Source organism: Camelus ferus, chromosome 9 (assembly GCF_009834535.1).
Source record: "Camelus ferus isolate YT-003-E chromosome 9, BCGSAC_Cfer_1.0, whole genome shotgun sequence".
Classification (NCBI taxonomy): Eukaryota; Metazoa; Chordata; class Mammalia; order Artiodactyla; family Camelidae; genus Camelus; species Camelus ferus.
The window spans coordinates 18411483-18431500 of record NC_045704.1 but is presented as its reverse complement, the minus strand read 5'-3'; the positions used below and the strand labels follow the sequence as shown (position 1 = coordinate 18431500).

General features: G+C 51.7%; 1 protein-coding gene across 1 annotated transcript in view; it reads right to left on the bottom strand.

The window, feature by feature from the left end:
• Positions 1 to 2994: 2994 nt before the first annotated feature.
• The window catches only part of FCGBP (Fc fragment of IgG binding protein), a 39294-nt gene continuing 22270 nt past the window's right edge, over positions 2995 to 20018 (bottom strand). Inside the window, exons 10-20 of the mRNA XM_014553511.2 lie at positions 19418 to 19559; positions 16801 to 17138; positions 15163 to 15736; positions 14212 to 14828; positions 13273 to 13816; positions 11637 to 12208; positions 10791 to 11364; positions 9557 to 9756; positions 6502 to 6885; positions 3303 to 3574; positions 2995 to 3177 (exon numbers count right to left, since the gene is read on the bottom strand). Of these exons, the coding sequence (XP_014408997.2) occupies positions 3168 to 3177; positions 3303 to 3574; positions 6502 to 6885; positions 9557 to 9756; positions 10791 to 11364; positions 11637 to 12208; positions 13273 to 13816; positions 14212 to 14828; positions 15163 to 15736; positions 16801 to 17138; positions 19418 to 19559 (4227 nt within the window). The 3' untranslated portion in view covers positions 2995 to 3167. The remainder of the gene's footprint in view (positions 3178 to 3302; positions 3575 to 6501; positions 6886 to 9556; positions 9757 to 10790; positions 11365 to 11636; positions 12209 to 13272; positions 13817 to 14211; positions 14829 to 15162; positions 15737 to 16800; positions 17139 to 19417; positions 19560 to 20018) is intronic.

Sequence of the window (20018 nt, the reverse complement as noted above, 5' to 3'; positions counted from 1 at the left end):
GGCTGCATGTGGGAAACAGAGTGAGGGAGTTGGGGTAGGGGCAGGAAGACCAAGGAGGGGCCTGCAGTGATGGATCAGGATTCAGGCAGAGGAAGTGGTGAGGAGTGAGCAGATTCTGCATAAGTATTGAGAATTTTGTACTTTGTAATTTTATCATTTGAATATTCATCCCCATATTCATTCAAGGAAAAAAGTATTACTATGAGAAGTTACTAACAACCTCCAGGAGAATCCACTGGTCTGTTCCGTTCTGCTCATTGCTGTATCACTACATACCTAGAACAGGGCCTGGCACAGAGTGGGTGCTCAGTAAATGTTTGTTGAATGAATGAATGAACCTACGCTGTCTTCAATTCTCCGTGCAGGGTGTTCCAGCTGCACAGAAACATTCCTGAAAATTTGCTTAAATATCAGGATGGAAAATCTGCTGAGTTTATGCTGGATTTCCAGGAGCTATGTAATAACTCAAATGGCTCCAATTCAGGATAATGTTGCCCACTACATGGATTTTACTATTTGCCTTCCAATTAAAAATAATTTTTATCTAAGGATGAAAATACTTAAGAGTACAGTGCAGACCTGATATTTGCACTACCAGTGGGTAATTAGGGGTGCCTGCGGATCTTGTGTGGGGGCACAATGGTGACTAAAAGAGTCCAGCCCTCCTGGAGCTGCCAGTCCAGTGGGGGAGACAGACTGGTTCCCAGACAGTGGTAGCCCAGAGGGGTCAGGGTGAGAATGGGGGGAGGTATAGGCAGAATGGTCACAGCTGGGATGGGGGAGGCACTGAAGGCTTATATCTCCATGTCCCCTGTCATGATATACCATGGAGATCACTCCAAAACAATGTATAGAAGTCATTTTTATTTTTCACTCATCTACATTGTGGCCCATCATGTAGATGAACCAAGTTTATTCAACAAGTCCCCTACTGACGGACATCTGAATGGTTTCAGTCTTTTTTCCATTATCAAGAGCACTTCAATGAACTGCCTTGGGCTTACATACTTTCATTGCATTGTATCTTTGGGCTAGATTTCTCTTAGTGAAATAGTTGGATTGAAAGAAAAATGCATCTGTAAGTTTGCCATATATTGCCAAATTTCCCTGCATTGGACTTACACATTTTGCATCCCCACTGGTGACATATGAAAGAATTCTCTTCCTCCTAGCCTTGTCAATTAATTATATTGTCAAGTTTTTGTATTTTTGCCTGATAGTTGAGAAGTGATGTCTCGGGGTAGTTTAAGCTGCATTTCTCTTAATATGGGCAGAAGTGAGAATTTCTCATCCTTAAGGGCTGTTTGTATTTCTTTTTCTACCAGCCATTTAGATCTTTTGTTTATTTTCCTATTGGATTTTTTTTCTCTGTCTTAAGGATGTCTCAGTTCTTTTTCTTGTAAGGCAATTGATCCTAGGTGAGACTCAACAGCAAGATTCAGTGGAAATAACTGGTTTGGGTGATACATCTGCATTCAAATCTAGGCTCCATCATTATAAACTGTTTGCCTTTGGGCAAGTTATTTAACCTCACTAAGACTATTTCTTTATATCTATACTCATTTTTCAGGGTTGTTGTGAAGCTCAGAAATACTGAACATGAGAAACCTGACCTATTGAATGCATTCAATATATTTAGATTTCTCTTTCTGTCAACTGCCTGTTTATATCCTCAACGCACTTTTTCTAATTGGGCTGCTGTCTTTTTCTTACTTATTTGAAGGCACTCTTCGTATGTTGTGGATAGTAATCCTTTATTAGGTATGATGCAAATCTTTCCTCCAAGGTTGTGGTTGGCCATTTATTCATTCAACAGACATGTACTGGGCACTTACTATGTGCTAGGTGCTGGGAATAGTGGTGAATGAATCAGATACAGATTTTATTCCAAGAGAAACGTAGAGCCAATGGTCCTGTGTGTATGTTAAGAAGAGCCATCTAGCGGCTGGGAGGATGGATTACAGGAGGGGAAGAGCAGATAGTAGGCTATTGGTTGCTACGAGTGAGGACGAGGGGTGAACCAGGTGGTGACACGGGGCATAATAAGAAAGGCAGGCAGATTTCAGGTAGGTTTGGATACCATCCAAAAGGATTTGTTGATGAATGGAGTGGAGGGCAAAGGGGAGGAAAGAGTCAAGAATAATTCCCCATTTTCTGGCTGCTAGACTGAGGACTGGTAGTGCTATTAACCCAGGTGGGAAGACCATTATAGGCAGGGTAGGAGACAGGTTTGGAAGGGAAGAGAGACTTCCACTTTTGACTTGCAGATTGGGTGAACACATGAAGTCCTCGCTCCAGCTCTGTGAGGTAGGTACTACCCTTAGCTCTACTTTAAATATGATGCTATTGACTGAGTGTTTGTGTCCCCTCAAAATTCATGTGTTGGAACCTGATCTCCAATGTGATGATATCTGGAGGTGGGACCTCTGGGAGGTGATTGGTCATGAGGGTGGGGCCTTCATAAAGAGATTAGTATCTTTATGAAAGAGGCCCAGAGAACTCCCTTGGCCTTGCAGGAAATAGGCTCTCACCAGACATCGAATCTGCCAGTGTCTTGATCTTGGACTTTCTGGCCTCCAGAGCTGTGAGAAAATTGAATTTCTGTTGTTTCTAAAGCACTCATTCTATGGTATTTTGTTACAGCAACCCAGGTGGACTAAAACATATGGGGAAACTGAGTGACAGAGAAATTAACTTGCCAGGGTTATAAATGATAAAGCCAGAATCTATTGATCTCTCTTTTCATTTTCTACTTCTTCCCTCCATCCAATTGTTCATCTTCTCAGCCATCCATTCTTCTAATCATCCATTTCCCCATTTTCCCATTTCCCTACCCATCCCCTCCCAATCCACCCATCTATCTCCATCCATCCATCCATCCATTCTCTCACCCCCTAATAAATATTCATCATGTACCAGATTCCTCAGGCATCTGACACCTGCTGTGCAGGAAGGGAAGTCAGGGATGAGAGGCATAAAATAGATGCGTTGGTATGCAGCTTAGCTTAAGATATTTATTCAATGCTTTCACAGTTGGCCTCAGTGGCTCATCAAAGGGGTAGAGTGGGGTAGGGGCACACAGTGACAAATGACACAGTGCACCCTTCGATTACTGCAATCACCAGGGGGTTCAGGTCTTGACGTCCTCATTCCCAGTAGATGACTGATCAGTTGTGACTGCAAGAGACACACACTTAGCACTTCTTCGTGTAGACTGAGCACCCACCCTGACTGCCCCCTTCCCATGAGGGCCCAGGTGCCCCTGCCCCATGTAGCCTGGCTTCCAAGCTACATTCCCTCACCAGGGGGAGAAGTCCTGTGCTCTCCAGTTCTCCAGTGTTGTCTCCCCATTGGAGTTATGCTCATCATTGGTCCCGGCCACGTCTAAGTTTCCGCAGGCCCCACACAGCATCCCAGCGTGGTCATCGCTGACGGCCACAGCCAGCTGCCCATTGGTGCCAAGCAGCACCTGAACCCCTGCCTTCTGCTGGACTAGCACGGAGCCATCAGGATTCTGACTCACGGACACAGATGTTAACACCTCAGCTGGGAGATCCACGGGGAGACCATTCACCTGGTGGTTGGTGGGGTTAGGGGGTGGGTAGAACAGAGGTGAGGCTGGGACCACAGAAGCGCTGTTATCTGGATGGAGACCCCCAGCAAGACAACAAACTCAAGGAGCAGAAGCAGAAGCTGAAAGACATGAAGACCTGGACTGATGTCCTTTATGGAAAGATGAATACTTAAAAGATAGTTGGCAATTTGGACAGATAGACAGAATAACAGAGAGTCGATGGATGGAGAGATGGATCAATGGATTAACAGGTGTGCACACAACATTCCAAGGGCAGCCAGGGGTGGAGGCAGGGAAGCACTTGTACCAGACAGATAAACAATCAAACCCCAGCATCATCCTGTCTGAGTCTAGTTTTCAAAATAAAAGAACCCTTGAGCGTGTCCTGTAAGTTACTGGTTCCCTAACAGGGCAACTTCATCCCTTATTTTTTCAATGCTGATGTCTGAAGACAAGTCATGACCCAGCAAGTATAATAATCATGTGAGAAAATGACTGTTTCTCTAGTATAGGCTGTGGACTCAGTAACCTTGTGAGTTTTTTTCCTTTAAATAACTGTTGTCTGTTCTCATTGATGAGTTAATCCTTGTAAAGTCAGAAGCCCTAGCGAGCCCTTTTTTCAAAGTAAAATTTTTTTCTAAATGCTCTTGTATATGACTCTTCCTCTGCCACAGATTGGAGAGATCGGTAGACAGGAAAGACAGGTAGATAGATCTGAAGAGATGGATGCATGGATAGATGGAAAGATGGAGGAAAGGAGAGAGGGAGAGAGAGAAAGAAGGAAAAAAAGGAAGAGGTGGAAGAACAGATGGCTAGAAGGAGGGAGAGAAGAAGAATGGATGGATGCAGTGAAGGATAGTTGGAGAGGTGGATGGAAAGTTTCATCAGTCTCTAAAGGATAAGAACTGGCTCTATATTATCTGTGTTACCAGCACATGGCCTGGTGCAGAGGGAACAGGGCTGAATGTATTCACCAAACCAAACTTCTCCTGCGTACCCTCTAGTGCCAGGCACTGATCTGGGTACTGGCTGACAAAGTGATGACCAAGATAAACAGGATCTCTGCCCACCTGAGGATTATATTCTAGTAATGGAGAAAGACGACCAACACAAACAAAGAAATTAATGGGTAACTTCAGAGAGTGATAAGCGCCTTGAAGGAAATAAAAGACAGTAACAGCATTGAGACTGGGATAGAGAGGGAGGGTGTCTGTAGGTAGCTGAGAAAGGCCTCTCTGTAGAAGCAATGCCAGAACTGAGATCTGAAGGATGAAAAGGAACCCATTCTTGGAAAATCTGGGAGAAAAGCATTGCGATAGTGGGAACAGCAAATGCAAAGGCTCTGGGGTTGGAACAAGCTCGGTTGGCTGTATGAACAGTATCAAGGCCAGTTTGGCCTATTATAAGCAGAGCCAATGAGGGAAGGAATTGTAGAAAATGAAGTTGGAGAGGCCAGCAGAAGTCATATCATACAAAGCCTTGCAGGCCCTGGAAGGGAGGTAGCTTGAGTTTAGAATGCTGTTTTGGCAAGCCACTGAAGAATTTTAAGCAGCAGAATGACCTGATCTGACTCACATTTCTAGAACATCTATCTGCTGTGTAGAGAACTGTTTCTTGATAGAGGAGCAAGAGGAGGCAGGAGTAGGGGTCTGTTCACCTGAATTATGAATCAAGCACAGGGCCAGAGAAAAGGAGTGACCGGTCCAGATTACACTGAAGAGAGGACTCAAGCTTCCCAGCTTCCCTGCTTCCAGGGACCACCTGAAGCTGAGTCTTGGACCATCTCCAGGCATTGGTGGAGGGATATAGACCATCCACTGGATGAGGAATGTGTGGAGCACTGGCTGTATCTCTCCACTGGACCCAGAATACACCAGTGGATGTCCCTGCAATCAATGAACAGGCCATGGAACTGAGACATGGGAACTTTAGAGCAGCCTGCCGTCTGTGTTTAGGTCCTAGGCTCTGTTACATAGGCCACGGCTGATTAGACGATGAGCTGGCATCAGCCCTCAGTTAGGCCAAGCAGATTCTCTCTCTCAGAAATTTGGGATTGGAGTGCTGAGAAACATGGGGTTTGGCAAATGCAAGACGTTTGTAAGTGAGTGGAAGTCAAGAGGCAGAAGAGAGGGCCCACTGGGGCTGGAATGGACTTACGAGACAGTGACAGGCCTAAGGGGGCCCTAAGAGCAAGCTGAAGGACAGTTGAGGGAAAGGTTCAGTGGCCTGGAGTGGACAGAGTCCAGAGGACGTCCCCACTGAGCATGGCACTTGGAATCCATCTTGGTCCCTTGTATCCTCACAGTTACCACCACCATCCCATTCCCATCAAAGTGGTTCAGAGCATGGCGCTGGTGGGTTCAAAATCTGGATCTCCCAGGCACTCTCTAAGTGACTTGAATAAATGACTTTTTTGGGGGTGGGCCCTAGTTTCCCCTCTGTGCAAAATAGGGATAATAATAATAATCCCTGTCTTGTTGCGAGGAGTCACAGAGAATGAAGCTGATCTGGTGAACAGCAAGTCTGAAAAACAGAGGTACATATCCAGATAACACTGCCGGGGCACCTGGATCCAGCCACTCCTGAGGCTCTATCCCTGGATTTTCTAGTTATGTGGGCCAATACATTCATTTTTGCTCAAGGAACTCTGAATTTGGTTTCCTGTCACTTGCAACCAATAGACTCTTCATTAACATTAATATCAAAACTAGTAAGTTACTTAAATGTGTTTTTGCTCCTCAAGAATTCAGCCAGAACAGAGGGACTAAGTTTGAAGTGCTGAGACAAATATAAATCCAGAGAAACAAACTGCAGAGATCTGGGTGAGAAAAACAGGTAGTAAGACAGATGGGCAGCCAGGAATGTAAGGACACTGCAACAGGAAGAACAGAGCCCAGAGGAGACACTCACCCTGGGCCCAGGCTTACCCATACGCTGTTGTTTCGGGTCACAGTCACCAGCCCATCCCGGAAGAAGATGTGAACAAGGCCCACAGCTTCAGCTTTGTCATCGCAGGGCCAGACGTTAGCGATCACACGGTACCAAGGGATGGTCTCCTGTAGTCCTGAGCAGCGGAAAGAGAGCTCATAGATGCCCGGGGAGCTGATGGCAGTGCGGGCCCCGTTGAAAGTGGTGAGGTTGCCATCCACAGAGAGGGAACAGAGACTGTCGGGGACCCAGCAGTCCCGGACCCCAGCCTGGACCTTGCACACATGGCCTGTTGGGCAGCTGGCTGCCTGGCACGTCAGGCCGGTGCTTGAGGAACAGGAACAGCGCTCGCTGCAGTCGGAGGTCATCAGGGAGGAGTTGACCTGTGCACAGGAAGGGGCTACGTTATGGCGGTGTGGTGGATTTCCAAAAACGGCCACAACCCTTCAACCTTCTGGATCCATGCAGAGTGACTTTGCAGCAACTCCCATTAAGAAATGGAGTTTATTTCCCCTTCTCCACGAATTTTGGCTGGCCTTAAGACTGTGTCTTAGTCATAACAATGCAGCAGAAGCAACGCTGTGCCGAGTTTAAGCCAGTACCTCAACAGACCTTACAGCTTTACCCTCTCTTTCTCGGAACCCTGCCCAGCCCCTGGCCTGCCTAAAGATGAGAGACCCATGGAAGAGAGACAGCCAGACCTCAGCTAATCCAACTGGGGGACTACAGATGTAAGAGCCAGTCCAGGGGACGGCAGAAGAACTGCCCAGCAGAGCCCAGCAGAGCCCAGCCCAAACTGCAGAGCTGCAGGATTGTGAACTACACAAACAGTTGTTTTAAGCGACTATGTCTTGGGGGAAGTTTGTAGCCCTGCAAAAGCTAACTGATATGGGTAGGAGTGGGCACTGGAGACATCCCAGAGCCCTGGTACCCACAGCCCAGAACACGGGGCTCCTGAAACCCAATTCCAGGAAAGGGACTTCTTCCTGGTTTTCTCCTGCCTGATGGGCTGTTCTTTCTTCACTGCACTTTTAAGTTCCTCTTCATCTCCCAAATTCTGAACACTACCCTGCCCAGGGCTCAGTCCTCAGATCTGTTCCATCTCTAAACTACACTTACTACCTGGTGATGTCACCAAATCCCATAAAACTAAAAGCAGTATCTGATCCTCAACTGAACTCCCGCCTGGGGTGGGGATGGGGCGTGGGTAATTGTCTTACAGACCATTACTGGGACAACTGGTGAAATTTGAATAAAATCTTTAGATTAGATAACAGTATCGAATCAGTGTTAATTTCTTGACTTTGAATTGTACTGTGGTCATATCAAATGTGTTTCCTTACTCTTAAGAAACCCATGCTAAAGTATTTAGGGGTAAAGGGGCACTATGTTTGCATCACACTGTCAAATAGTCCTAAAAAAATAGTGTGTGCATGTAGAGAGAGAAAGGATGATAAAGCACTTGGCAAAAAGTCAAAGAACCTGAGGGAAGGATATGCAGTTCTTTGTACTATTCCTGCAATTTTTTTTAAGTTTGAATTCTTTAAAAGTTTGAGAACTTTAAACGAGATGAATACATTTAATTAAAAATAATGAAAAAATAAAAATAAATGAAAAATAATGACCATCTCTATACTGATGATTCCCACATTTGTGCCTCCAGCCCAGACCTCTCCTCTGAATGCCAAATCCACAAATCTGAGAAATCTAGCACAGGCAGAGTGGTCAAGGCTGGGATGGGGAAGCACAGGGGTCTGTGGGAGTCCAGAGGAGGTGCCTAACTCGGCCTAGGGGATCAGGGAGGGCTTCCTGTAGGTGGCGAGACCTTAAGAGAGGAGTAGAAGCTTGGCATCTCCTTCCCCAGAAGTTCTGTACTTCCAGACCCTCTAGCCTACCTTCCTGCTATTAATGAAACTGGGATGAATGGGGATAGGGTGTGGTAATCTGTCTTTCCTTTATTTGACAAATATGCTTTTGAAGAAGTAGGACAGCCTAGTAGTTCAGATGGTGAGCCCAGGCTGCTGGGGCATGAGTCCCAGACTCCCCACTTGCTAACGGTAACCTTGGGCTGACTTCCCTTTGTCACAATTTCCTCATCCATAAAACAGGAAAAATAACAATAGTGCCTGTCTCATAGAACTATCGTGACTATTAAATGACTTAACATCTGTAACAAACTGAGTGCATAGAAAGAGCTCAAAAAATATCAATCACAAAAATAAATCAACTATTAACTTTCAGTTCCCTTTATTAAAAGATTGTTAGCTGTGCTACCTACTGTGCTGCTGAAAATTACTCTTATTTTTACTGTGATGAGCATGGAGGGTGAGGCCCAGTGCTCAGTGGGTGCCTAGCATGTACAATCACAGCCGATCCTCAGACACCTATGGTGCACGGATGATGATCAACCCCATTTTACAGATGAAACAAATGAGGCTTAGGGAGGGGGGCTGTAGCAGGCCCTATAAGGGCCCCCAAAAGATATCAGACCCTAATGCCTAGAATGAGTCAATGTTATCTTATCTGGAAAAAGGGTGTTTGCAGATTTGATGAAGGATCTTGAGATGGAGAGATTATCCTGAGTGGGCCTTAATACAATCTTGTATATCCTTATAAGAAGGAGGCAGAGGGAGATTTTACAACACACACAGAAGAGGAGGGGGAATGTGACACTGAAACAGAAATTGGAGGGACATGGCCACAAGCCAAGGAGCTCCTGCAGCCACCAAAAGCTGGGAGAGGCAGGGAACAGATCCTCCCCTAGAGCCTCTGGAGGGAGCGCCACCCAGCCAACCCAGCCCAGTCATACTGATTTCTGACTTCTGGCCTCCAGAACTGTGGGAAAATAAATTTCTCTTGTTTTAAGCCACTAAATTGCTGTCATTTGCCACAGCAGCCACAGGAAACTAATATAGGGATGTTACCAGCACTGAGTCACACAGAAGGGAAAGGATGGTGGCTTCTCTGCCCCCAACCTTGAGGGGGTCAGCACAGAAACTTTGAGTCTCCCTCAGGCTCCTTCACCCGCCCTGCCCACCTTAAGTTCCTGCTCACCGGCAAGTATCGGCCGTCATGGGTGCAGCCGCAGTCTTGGACAGGGATGCAGATACCCTGGGACAGCAGGTAGCGATCATCACACTCACAGCCCTCAAAGCAGCGGGTGGTGCAGCCCGTGAGGCCAGAGAGAGATGCACAGGAGCCCTGGCAGGAGCGCGTGCAGGTGGAGTAGTGGCTGTGAGCAGGGCACTGGAGCGCTGCAGAGAGAAGAGGCAGGGTGGGGTCATGCCTGCACCTGAACACCGAATAATGAACAGGGGTACTGGACACCCAGTTCTGGGCTGGTGGTGCTGGGGACACAAGCAATGAAGATAGCTCCAGGACCTACCCTGTGAGCTCATATCAGTGGGACAGATAGTGATAGCCCAGTGTGCCCAGGGCTACACTGGGGAAATACAGACAGAAGCTGAGGGCCAGGACTGGGGAAGCAGAGGCAGAGGGGTCAGGGCCAGGATGGGAGCTGTAAGGCTCAGGGGAAGCATCCAGGGTGAGCTTCCGCTGAGCAACTGGTGGATGGTGTGGCTACCTTGAGATGAAGACCAGGGTAACGGAATAGGAGGATCAGGTTTGAGATGAGATGCTGATGTCAAGTGGGAACACAGGAGGTGTGAGGGACCCTAGGGACGCCCAGGGGAAAGTATCCAGGAGGCCACTGGACCCCTGAGGCTGGCAGGCAGGACAGAGGTCAGAGCTGGAGATAGACAGCATCCACTGTCAGCACTGATGACAAAATCAAGGCTATGGGGGTGGATGATGGGCCTGGACCTAGGTCCTGTCCTGAGGAGAGTGAAGGAGACCTGGCCCTGCCCTGGGGGTATGAAGGGAACAAATAATCTCTGACTGGGAGTATCTAAGAGGTAGAGTCTTGGGGGTCTGAGGGAGCTGCAGCCTTGTCTGGAAGAATCTGAGAGGATATGGTCCCATCCTGGGGGGTCTGGGTGAGGAACAGACTCAGGCTTTACTGTGTGAGCTTCTGGCCCGTCCGACCTGCCCTCCCAGGTCCCCACAGAAAGGGTCCAAGATGGGCCCTGAGAAGAACTCTGAGGTCTCAGGAGAGCAGGCCCCTGAAAGGAGTCTGAGAAGGGTCAGTCGGCGGGCAGGAGGGAAGCCAGCAGGGTGTGCGGTGGGAGGAGCTGGGGGCTGCTCCTGAGATGCAGACAGGAGAGGGAGCAGGATAGGGGGCGCCCCCAAGCTTGGGTGGAAGTCTTCCCTAGGGCCCATGGACACTCACGGCAGAAGCTATCCGACCTCCAGGCCTTCATGGTCACACCAGCTGCCTGGCAGGCTGCCATGTAGTCTGCTAGGCTGCGGCAGAGGACGGCAATGCTGCCCTTCTGGGCACAGAGGTCGTACACGCATTGGCGGAAGTACTCCGAGGGGCTCACCACTGCATGGCAGGCTGAGAAGGGGCCGTTAGGGTCCTGGAGCTCCCCGCAGGCTTCGAGGCTCTCGTATGGGGCCGTCTCCTCTGCCGAGCACACAGGGCAGCCTTGGGACCCACAGCCCTCGTCACAGCCCTCAGAGGAGCCAGGCGCCCGCCACGCGGTTCCAAAGGCATCCACGCTGGAGGCCACGGCACCAGTGGGCAGGACAAAATCGTCACTCCAGTTGCCATTGAAGTTCCCACAGAGGCCACAGAGCCGGCCATGGAAAGGGCTAGGGATGGATATGAGGACGTGGGCATCGCCATCAAAGAGAAGCCGCAGGTCCTTGGTTGTCTGTAGAATCATGTGCCGGCCCTCGGCAGTCACCCGCACATGACCCACAGCCACAGGCAGGGCTACGGCCTCGCCATCCACAGTGACCTGGATGGAAGGGCCAGATAGGTCAGGGACTCAGAACCACAGGTAGGGCAGGCCCCTCAGACCCCTAGGGTGAGCCATGTCCCCCACAGACTTCCTAGGGCAGGGTTGTGTTCCTGCCGCAGCCCCCAGGGCAGGGCAGTGTCTCACTTAGTCCCCTTGGGGTGGGGTCACACCTCTCTAAAAACCCCTAGGGAGGGCCCTGTCCCCCTCAGAGCTCCCAGGGTGGGGTCATGGTGCTTTCAGCCTCCCAGAGCAAGGCCATGTTCACTTACGTTTGGTCCCTGAGCCAGGCCCACAACCTGACCGGCCACAGTGACCACCAGACGTTGGGGCTCTCCTGATGCGTTCTTCTCAAGCACGATGGTAAAGTCCTCATCCTCAGGCTGTGGGTGGCAGACCTGGGCCAAGATATAGGAGCAGGAGCCATGCATGTCATAGACACGTCCATCAAGGGTCACGTAGTGGATGCCCCCGCTGGCCAGGCAGCGGCCACAGCCTGTAGGGTAACAGGCCTGGACGCCGTCCTGTAACCGGCACTCCTCATAGGGCCCGCAGGCCTTGCCCTCCTGGCAGGTGACCTGGCCACTGGGCCCACACTCACAGCGCTGCTCACACTCAGGGCCTGGGTAGAAGGCTTCGCCCAGCGGGTAGTAGCGGCCCTCGTGGAGGCAGCCACACTGGCCCACAGGCACGCAGGTGTCTCCACTGAGCACGAAGCCGGCATCACAGATGCAGCCCTCACGGCAGGTGGGCTCACAGCCCTCGGGCACCGAGAGGCTGGGGCAGCTCACAGGGCAGGAGTCACCGCAGAGCTTGTAGTGGCTGTTGGCGGGGCACTGGAGGGCTGTGGGGACAAGAGAGGAGTGAGCCGGGCAGATGGGAGGGAGGAGGACTGGGGGAGGCACAGAGTGGGAGAACCTGTCCAGGTGAATCTGAGCATATTTCATGAGTGAATCTGTCCAGGGATCTGTGTCTGACCCCGTATGTCTAGGTGGGGGATTCAGTGTGGGGATCTGGGGGTCAAGTCTCTCTGTCCAAGTGGTGTATCAACCTGATCAAGTATTTCTGAAGATCAAGTCAATCTGACTGGGTGAATTTAACCATGTGTATCCGACCGAGATATGCAAGATTAGAACCAACTGTATCTCAGGCTGTGAATCTGGCTGTGCTGTGGGGTCAGATGGACCTTGTATGCCACCAAAGTACACCTGTCTGACCAGAAGCCTCTGAGGGACTCTCTCCAACAGGGTCTGTGTCAGCGTGTGACTCCCACCACGCGAATCTGATTGGGTGAAGCTGACAGGATAAATGTGACCAGGAGATCGGCCTGAGGGGACCTGCCCATGATCTGACCACTAATCTGTATGTATCTGCCTGGGGCTATGTCAGGGTCATGATTCTACTTAGGTATAAGTGTATCTATCTAGTGCCTAAGTGTATCTCAGTGTAAATCTAACCAAGTATCTCTAACCAGAGGAACCCTTGTCTGAGATTATCAGACCAATTCTATCTGACCTTGTGTATTTCCCTGTCTAGGGGCATCTGACCAGGTGCAATTCTTCAGGTCTCTCTGACTAGCAGTAGCTGAGAGAATTGACTTGACCAGGTGTACCTCTCTGTGTGGTTTGGAGAGGGTCAGACACACTCATCTGAGCTCATGAATCCCGGAGAGTGAACTGGACCGAAGGATTCTGACCAGGAGTATCTGAGCCACCCCATTACAATATGTGACCTAGCGTATTTCCATGTGTGAATGCAAAGGTGTTTCTTTGACAGGAGATACCTGGGCTCTGGGGAAGCAGGATGGTGCCTAAGCCCCCCTGAGGAAAAGGCTCTTGTCTTAGAGCCTTGTGAAGGGGAGAGGTGTGGAGACCTCTGCTATGTGGCCCATTTAGGATCAGTACTCACGACAGAAGTCCGGCCGCCTCCACTCGCCGAGCTGGGCCCCAGCAGCCTGGCAGGCTGCCACATAGGCGGCCACGGCAGGGCAGAGGCCTCCCGGATGGCCCTGAGCCTGGCAGGCGTCCAGCAAGCAGGCCTGGAAGTACTGCTCGGGCGGCACGAGGCTGTGGCAGGGCGCCAGTGGGCCGTCGGTGGCTGAGATAACGCCGCAGGCATCGGGGCCGCCGAAGGACTCCTGCTGCTCCGGCGTGCAGGGCTCCGGGCAAGGTCCGGGCACACATTCACCGCAGCCCTCAGCGCCGCCCACCTGCCAGTCGCCGGGGTTCCCGTCCACCGCGTTCAGGTCGTCGTTGGGGTTCTGGTTGTAGTTCCCGCACAGGCCACAGAGGGTGCCCGCGTATGCCGCTGGCACGTGCAGGCGCACATTGCTGTCTCCGTCGAAAGCCAGCGAGATCCCAGCGGCGGTGGTCACCACCACGTCGGCGCCGCTCAGGTGTGCGTGCAGGCGCGAATCCAGCTGGAAGGGCAGCGCCACCAGCTTGCCGTCCACCTGCGGGCGCGGAGTTGGGGTTAGCGTAGTGAACATCACGGGCACAGGTTTGAATCCTGGACCCACTTTCTGGGGTGGGGGGGCAGGTACCCTGAGCACGTGACCTCCCCCCTTGTAATAATAATAGTCGTAGTAATAATGATGAGCATCTATAGACACGGTGTCACTGACTCCTCACACTACCCTCTGAAGCAGGCACTTAGACCCATTTTACAGAGGAATAAAGGCTCAGAGATAGGAAAGACACTGCTCCAAGCCATCTAGCTCCAAAGCTAGAACCCCTCCATCTGGCCCACTAACCTGTGAAAAGTGGTTGGGGTATTTGGCGGATCCCTAGCTTTCCCAGGCAACCCTGGGGATGGCACATGCTCTTGTCTGACCCATAGACCCCTCACCTGCAGCTGCCGGGGCCAGCCGGCACTGAGGGTGAAGCTGTGGCCGTAGATGTGCAGGGTGACAGTGCGGGTGTAACTGACGGCCTGGCTGCCCCGGTGCTCATTGGCTACAGTGACGGTGAAGTTCTCAACCCCCGAGGGTAGTTCATCGCAGGGTGCACTCAGCAAATACTCGCAGGTGCCTTGGAAGTCAAATCGGTGCCCATCCAGGGTGATGTAATGAGGGTCACCCCAGGCCTGACACTCAGCTGTGCTGACAGGGTGGCAGCCGTGCTGGCCTGAGGGCAGCAGGGCACATTCTTCACCTAGCCCGCAGCTGGCAGGCTTGCAGACCAGTGAGCCACCCCCAGGCCCACACTGGCACTGTTGGGAGCAGGTGGCATCAGACCAAAACTCGCTGCCTGGCTCGTGGTAGGTGCCGTTGGCCCAGCAGCCGCAGCCACCATCCAGGGGGACGCAGTGGTCGGCACTCCATACGAAGCCTGAGTCACACTGGCAGCCCTCGGTGCAGGGGCCCTCACAAGGGGCTGAGGTTGTGGGGGGCACAGGAGATGGGCAGCTGGCCGGGCAGGGTGGGCCACAGAGCTCGTAGTGGCTGTTGTCGGGGCAGGGGATCTCTGTGGGTGGATGAAGGGGTGGGAGAGAGAGAAAGAGAGAGAATGGTGTCAGGGGGTGGGGTCTGAGGACAGGGTAGAAGGAGACAGAGACCAAGAGAGACAGAGCAAGAGACAAAGAGAGACTCGGTCAGAGACAGGGAGAGAGAGAATGAGAAACAGACAGAGACAAAGGGAGACACCAATGTGAGCGCCAAGAGACTGAGAGACAACAACAAAAACAGACAGACAGACAGAAAGAAACAAAAAGACCCAAAAGGACTGGAGTGAACCCAAACCAGCCTGGAAGAGGCAGGACCCCTGGCCCTAGCTCCTGCTCTGTTCCCGCAACACTTACCACAGCCAGCCTGTGCCCTCCAGTCCTCAATGACAACCCCAGCCGCCTGGCAGGCAGCAGCATAGGCGGCCAGAGCCTGGCAAAGTATGTCGTGGGCCCCACCGCCCAGGCAGACATCCAGAACGCAGCCCTTGAAGAAGCTATCGGGGGCCACGTGGTCATGGCAGGTGGCAAAGGGGCCACTGGTGCCAGGGGCCAGGGGTCCACAGAAGCCAGAGCCCCCATACTCCTCCATTTGGTCCTCGGTGCAAGTTGGGCAAGATCCTTGACATTCGTCCCAGCACAGTGGGTCCCAGCCTGGGGCCCTCCAGCTGCCACCCCAGATGGGTATGGAGGGAGCCAGTGTGCCGTTCGGGAAGGCTTGGTCGTTGCTGAAGTTGCCATCCATGTTCCCGCACAGCCCGCACACCGCGCTGTAATAGCTACTGGGCAGCGTGACCTCCACGCGCCAGTCCCAGTCATAGCTGACCCGCAGCCCGAAGCTAGTGGTCAGCACTGCTTTTGATGCGCCCTGGGTCACTGAAAGCTGTCCACCGGCTACAGAGACAGGCAATGCTGTCAGCACACCGTTCACCTGCAGGAGGATGGGAAGGGAGGCAAACACAGGTCACTTGAGATGCAGAGGCCCAGCTCTGGTCCCCTGCCTCCCTCCCTCATCCTGCCATGGCTGGGAGCTGCCAAGGCCTTCCTCACCACTGACGGTCATATAGTTGTTTGACAAACATTACGGACTTCTGCTCTAGTCCAGGCCCTGGAGAATGAAACCCCACTCTGCTGCTTTTTCTGGGTTTCTCTCTTGATCTCCATCTACCTCTCTTCTCTGTCTCTCCCTGTTGTCTTCCCCCGCCCTTCTTTTATTTTTACATCTTGACCTCTCTTTCTCACTCTGGTCTCTCTGAGTTTCTCTGACTCCAGCCCCCTAACCCCCAGTGTGTGTGTCACTTTCGCTCTCTGGGTTTATCTCTCTCTCTGGGTCCTTCTCTGGGTCTCACTCACTTACTGCCATCCTCTCTCATTTCCTGTGCTTCTCTGTGTGTCTGGACATCTCTTCCACTCTCTCCCCATTGTTTATTGAGTGCTTACCCTGTTCCATACCTCATTCTCTCTCCCTGTGAGCTGCCATTAACCTGCATCCCCCTTACCTTGGGCAGAAAGGGCAGCCCACCTCTCTCTCTCTCTCCATCTCCCTGAATTTCTCTCCATGTTGGAGGCTCCGGGCCTTTCATTTGTTCCCTTACAAACATTCAAGGGTGTTCACCTGGGTCAGGCCCTCAGCTGAGCACTTTACATACATACATGTATCACGTTACTGTGGGGCAAGGCCTGCTATGATCACCACTTCATGGATAAGGAAATGGAGGCCCACCAAGTCAAGTCATTTGCCCAACATCACCCAGCTCATAAGGAATACTAACCTAGGTCTCTAAAAAGGCAAATTCTGAAGTCCTACATTATAGCCCTTAACAAAGGGCTAGAATCATTTAATTCCCAGTAGAGGGGTGATGTCTTTGCTATAATTATTGTTGCTCTTGCTGACACTTTGTTCCAGGACCAAGGGAAGAGAGAGAGTATGAGCTCCTAACTGTGACTGGCAGGACCCTTCCCACCCTACTGGGGGGCTCAAGGGACCATCCTTACCCGGACTTTGCCGATTTCGCCTTTGTGGATGGAAATGTTGGTGTTGAGGGTAGTCACAGTGACCAGTCTCACAAAGGACACGGCAGGGTTGCCCCGGTTCTCATTCTTGGTGGTGACAGTGAAGGGTATCAGGTCCTGGGCATTGACTCCTGGGCAGCTGGTTGATGCCAGCACATAGTTACAGGTGCCCTGGAAGTCAAAGTGCCAGCCGTCGAAGGAGTGGTAATGTGGGTCGCCCCAAAGCCAGCACATGACCTCGTAGTTGGGCACACACATGCCCTGGCCATCCTTCTCCTTGCACGTCTCCTGTGGCCGACACGTCACATTATGGCACGGGTCTGGGGGCAGAGGAGAGAGGACTTTCAGGGGCTGCCCAGCATAAGGCCAGCTGCTTCCCAGCAGCAGCCCCAGGCTGTGCCAGGGATACTGGCTCTAAGGGTTACGGTGTGTGAGACCAGATTGCAGGGTCCCTATATCTGAGATGCAAGCACTACAGTCTGCTGTTTCTGAGACCAGGTGCTGAGGCCCCTCTATGTCTGAAACTCAGGCCAAGTGGTGGACTGTGTCCAAGACCATGTCAAAAGTCCCCACATCTGAGATGCAGGCCCTGCAGTTTGCTGTCTGAGACCTAGGCCCCAAGGTCCTTGCAGCCAAGACCCAGGGTCTAGGGTCTCTACATCTGAGACCCAGGTTCTGGGGTCCCCTGGCTTGAGATCTCAGCCCCAGAAGACTGAGGTCTGAGGCCAGAGCCCTAGGGGTTCCTGTGTCTGTGACACCAGCCCCGTGGGCATCCATGAGGACACCCACAGCCCAGGGTTCTCTGTGTTCAAGGCCTGGGCCCCGGGTTCCCCCATCTCTGAGCTCCTAGCCTCCTGGGGGCCACCAGCTGAGACCAGGTCCTGGAGGTCTCTGTGCCCAAGACCAAGGTACTGCAGGAACTTTCTGGTGAAAAACTAACCACAGAGGTCCCAGCATTTGAGACCCTGACCCTGGGGTCCCTGTATCTAAGGCTTATGGCCTCAGGATCGCTCTACGCAAGACTCGATCTCCCTGGGGTTGCTGCACCAGAAACCCTGGCCTTGGGGGAAATCTCATTTCTGAGGCCCTACCTCCAAGGGACTCTTTGTCCAATATGCTGTCCCTAGGGCTACTGAATCTGTGACCCCAGTCTTTGCAACCCCTATGCCCAACCCCAGTCTTAAAATTTCCTTTTCTGTCCCCCTGCGCCAATTTTCTGTCGACTGCCCCTTAGCTTCAAATCCACGGAGAGAGTTAGGCTTTGTCAGCAGAGGGCGCTGAAGGGTCATAGCAGGAGGAAGGGGCATCTGGTCATGCTTCCAGCAGGGTTTGTTCTCGTGGCTCCTGGTGGCGAGCGGGTCAGTAGTATGGGGGACACCCACCCAGGGAGGTCCACTGGTTCTAGCTGGTTTCCCAGCGAGTCACTCTGGCAGGCAGCTTCCCAATGAGTTTTACCAGCAAAAATCCCAATGGAGTTTTCCCGACCAGCCGGCATAAGCTCCCTATCACCTTTCAATAAGATCTGTGTCTTGGCCTTGGATTGGGAGCCCTCTTCCCAATTCCTCCCTTCCTTGGGTCCTCTGCTGTAGCCTTTGGGGCCAGGGCTGCTCCCTACATCTGCTCTTCTTGTGTTCGTTAGCGTTCTTTTTATCCCTTGGAAGTCAATCACTATTACAAGCAAAGAATCCTATTAAACTTTCCCTATTTAAGCTACTGTGTGGCTTCTGCCTCCTGATTGGACTCTGACCATGATACCCCGGTCCCTGGGAGCCCCTGTTATCTTGCCCATCAGCCCTGAGGGCTCAATCAGCTCTGGAGGTATATCCCTTATCCTTGGGAATAAGGGACTTACTCCCTGCCCTTCACCCTAAGAAACAGTCCTAGGGGGTGCTCTGTGTCTTAGACTTACACTGGGGAGGGTGTCCCCTGTCTGAAACTGTGTCCCTATAAATCTTGACCCTCCACTTGAGGTGGGTCCTGTATCCAAGATCCTGGCCTTGGTGGGGTCTCTGCCTGAGAACTCAGGACTCTGCTTCCTGCCCTGTCCCTGCAGGCCCCAGTCTCCCCTACCCCTGGGGCATGGTGTCTGAAGCCGTGAGCCTAACCCCACAAACCAGTGGTCAGCAAACTATGTGCTGCCAGCTGCCTGGTTCTGTAAATAAAATCTTACTGGAGTCACACCCCTTCACTCATATAGTCTACAGCTGATTTCGTGCCACAATGCAGAGTTGAGTAGTCGTGACAGAGACCATATGGCTTGCAAGTTTAAATATTGACCATCTGGCCTTATAGGGAAAAAGTCTGCCTGCCCCTGCCTTACACCGAAGGTCTCTGCCAACTACCCTGGGAAACCCAGCCTGAGGGTCCCCACAGCCTGGATTCTACCAGAAGGGTCCCTGACTCCCAGCCTGGAAGTCCTCTGCCCCTGGTCCCAGGAATTACAGCCTAAGGGTCCCCAGGTCTGAGAATTCAATCTTTAGTCCTCTGTGCTTCCCATCATGAAGATCCAGGTCACCCCAGCCTCAGCTCCAGAGTCCCTGTCCTCTTTTCCCCAGCCACACCAGCCCCAGCCCCACCAGCCCCAGCCCCAACCCAGCACCTTTGGTGACGCAGCTCAGGATGCCTCCCGAGGGCTCGCACACCTGCCCTAGACTGCAGCTGTGGTTCTGGCACGCCAGGCCTTTTCCAGGGTGGCACACGCACTGCTGCTGGCAGTTGTCAATGAGTACTGTTTGCTCGGGCTATAAGGGGGACAGAGGACATGGCTATCAGGGTGGGAGGGGCTCTGGCAACTCCAGTGTTCTGGGCACAAAGGGGTCTGGAGGACATAAAAGGGACATCTTCCAGCAGGATGGCCCCTTGTCTGTGGCCTTGGGGGTCAAATTCATTCATTCACTTTCATTCATTTACTCACTCAGTTATTTATTCCAAAATATCCACTGAATGTCTGCTGTGTAGGAGAAATGATACATTATAGGAATTAAGAGCAAAGATTCTGGAGCAGATTGCCTGGGTCTGAAGCCTGTTTCTGTTATTTCTGAGTTATATCACTCTGTGCAAATTGTTTAACCTCATTCTGCCTCAGTTTCCTCACCTGTAAGTTACAGGTAATAAAAGCACCAACTCCTGAAAGTATAACTGAATTACCAATACATATAAAGTACAGATGAAATGAAAAGGGATTTCCTTTAAATATCCAG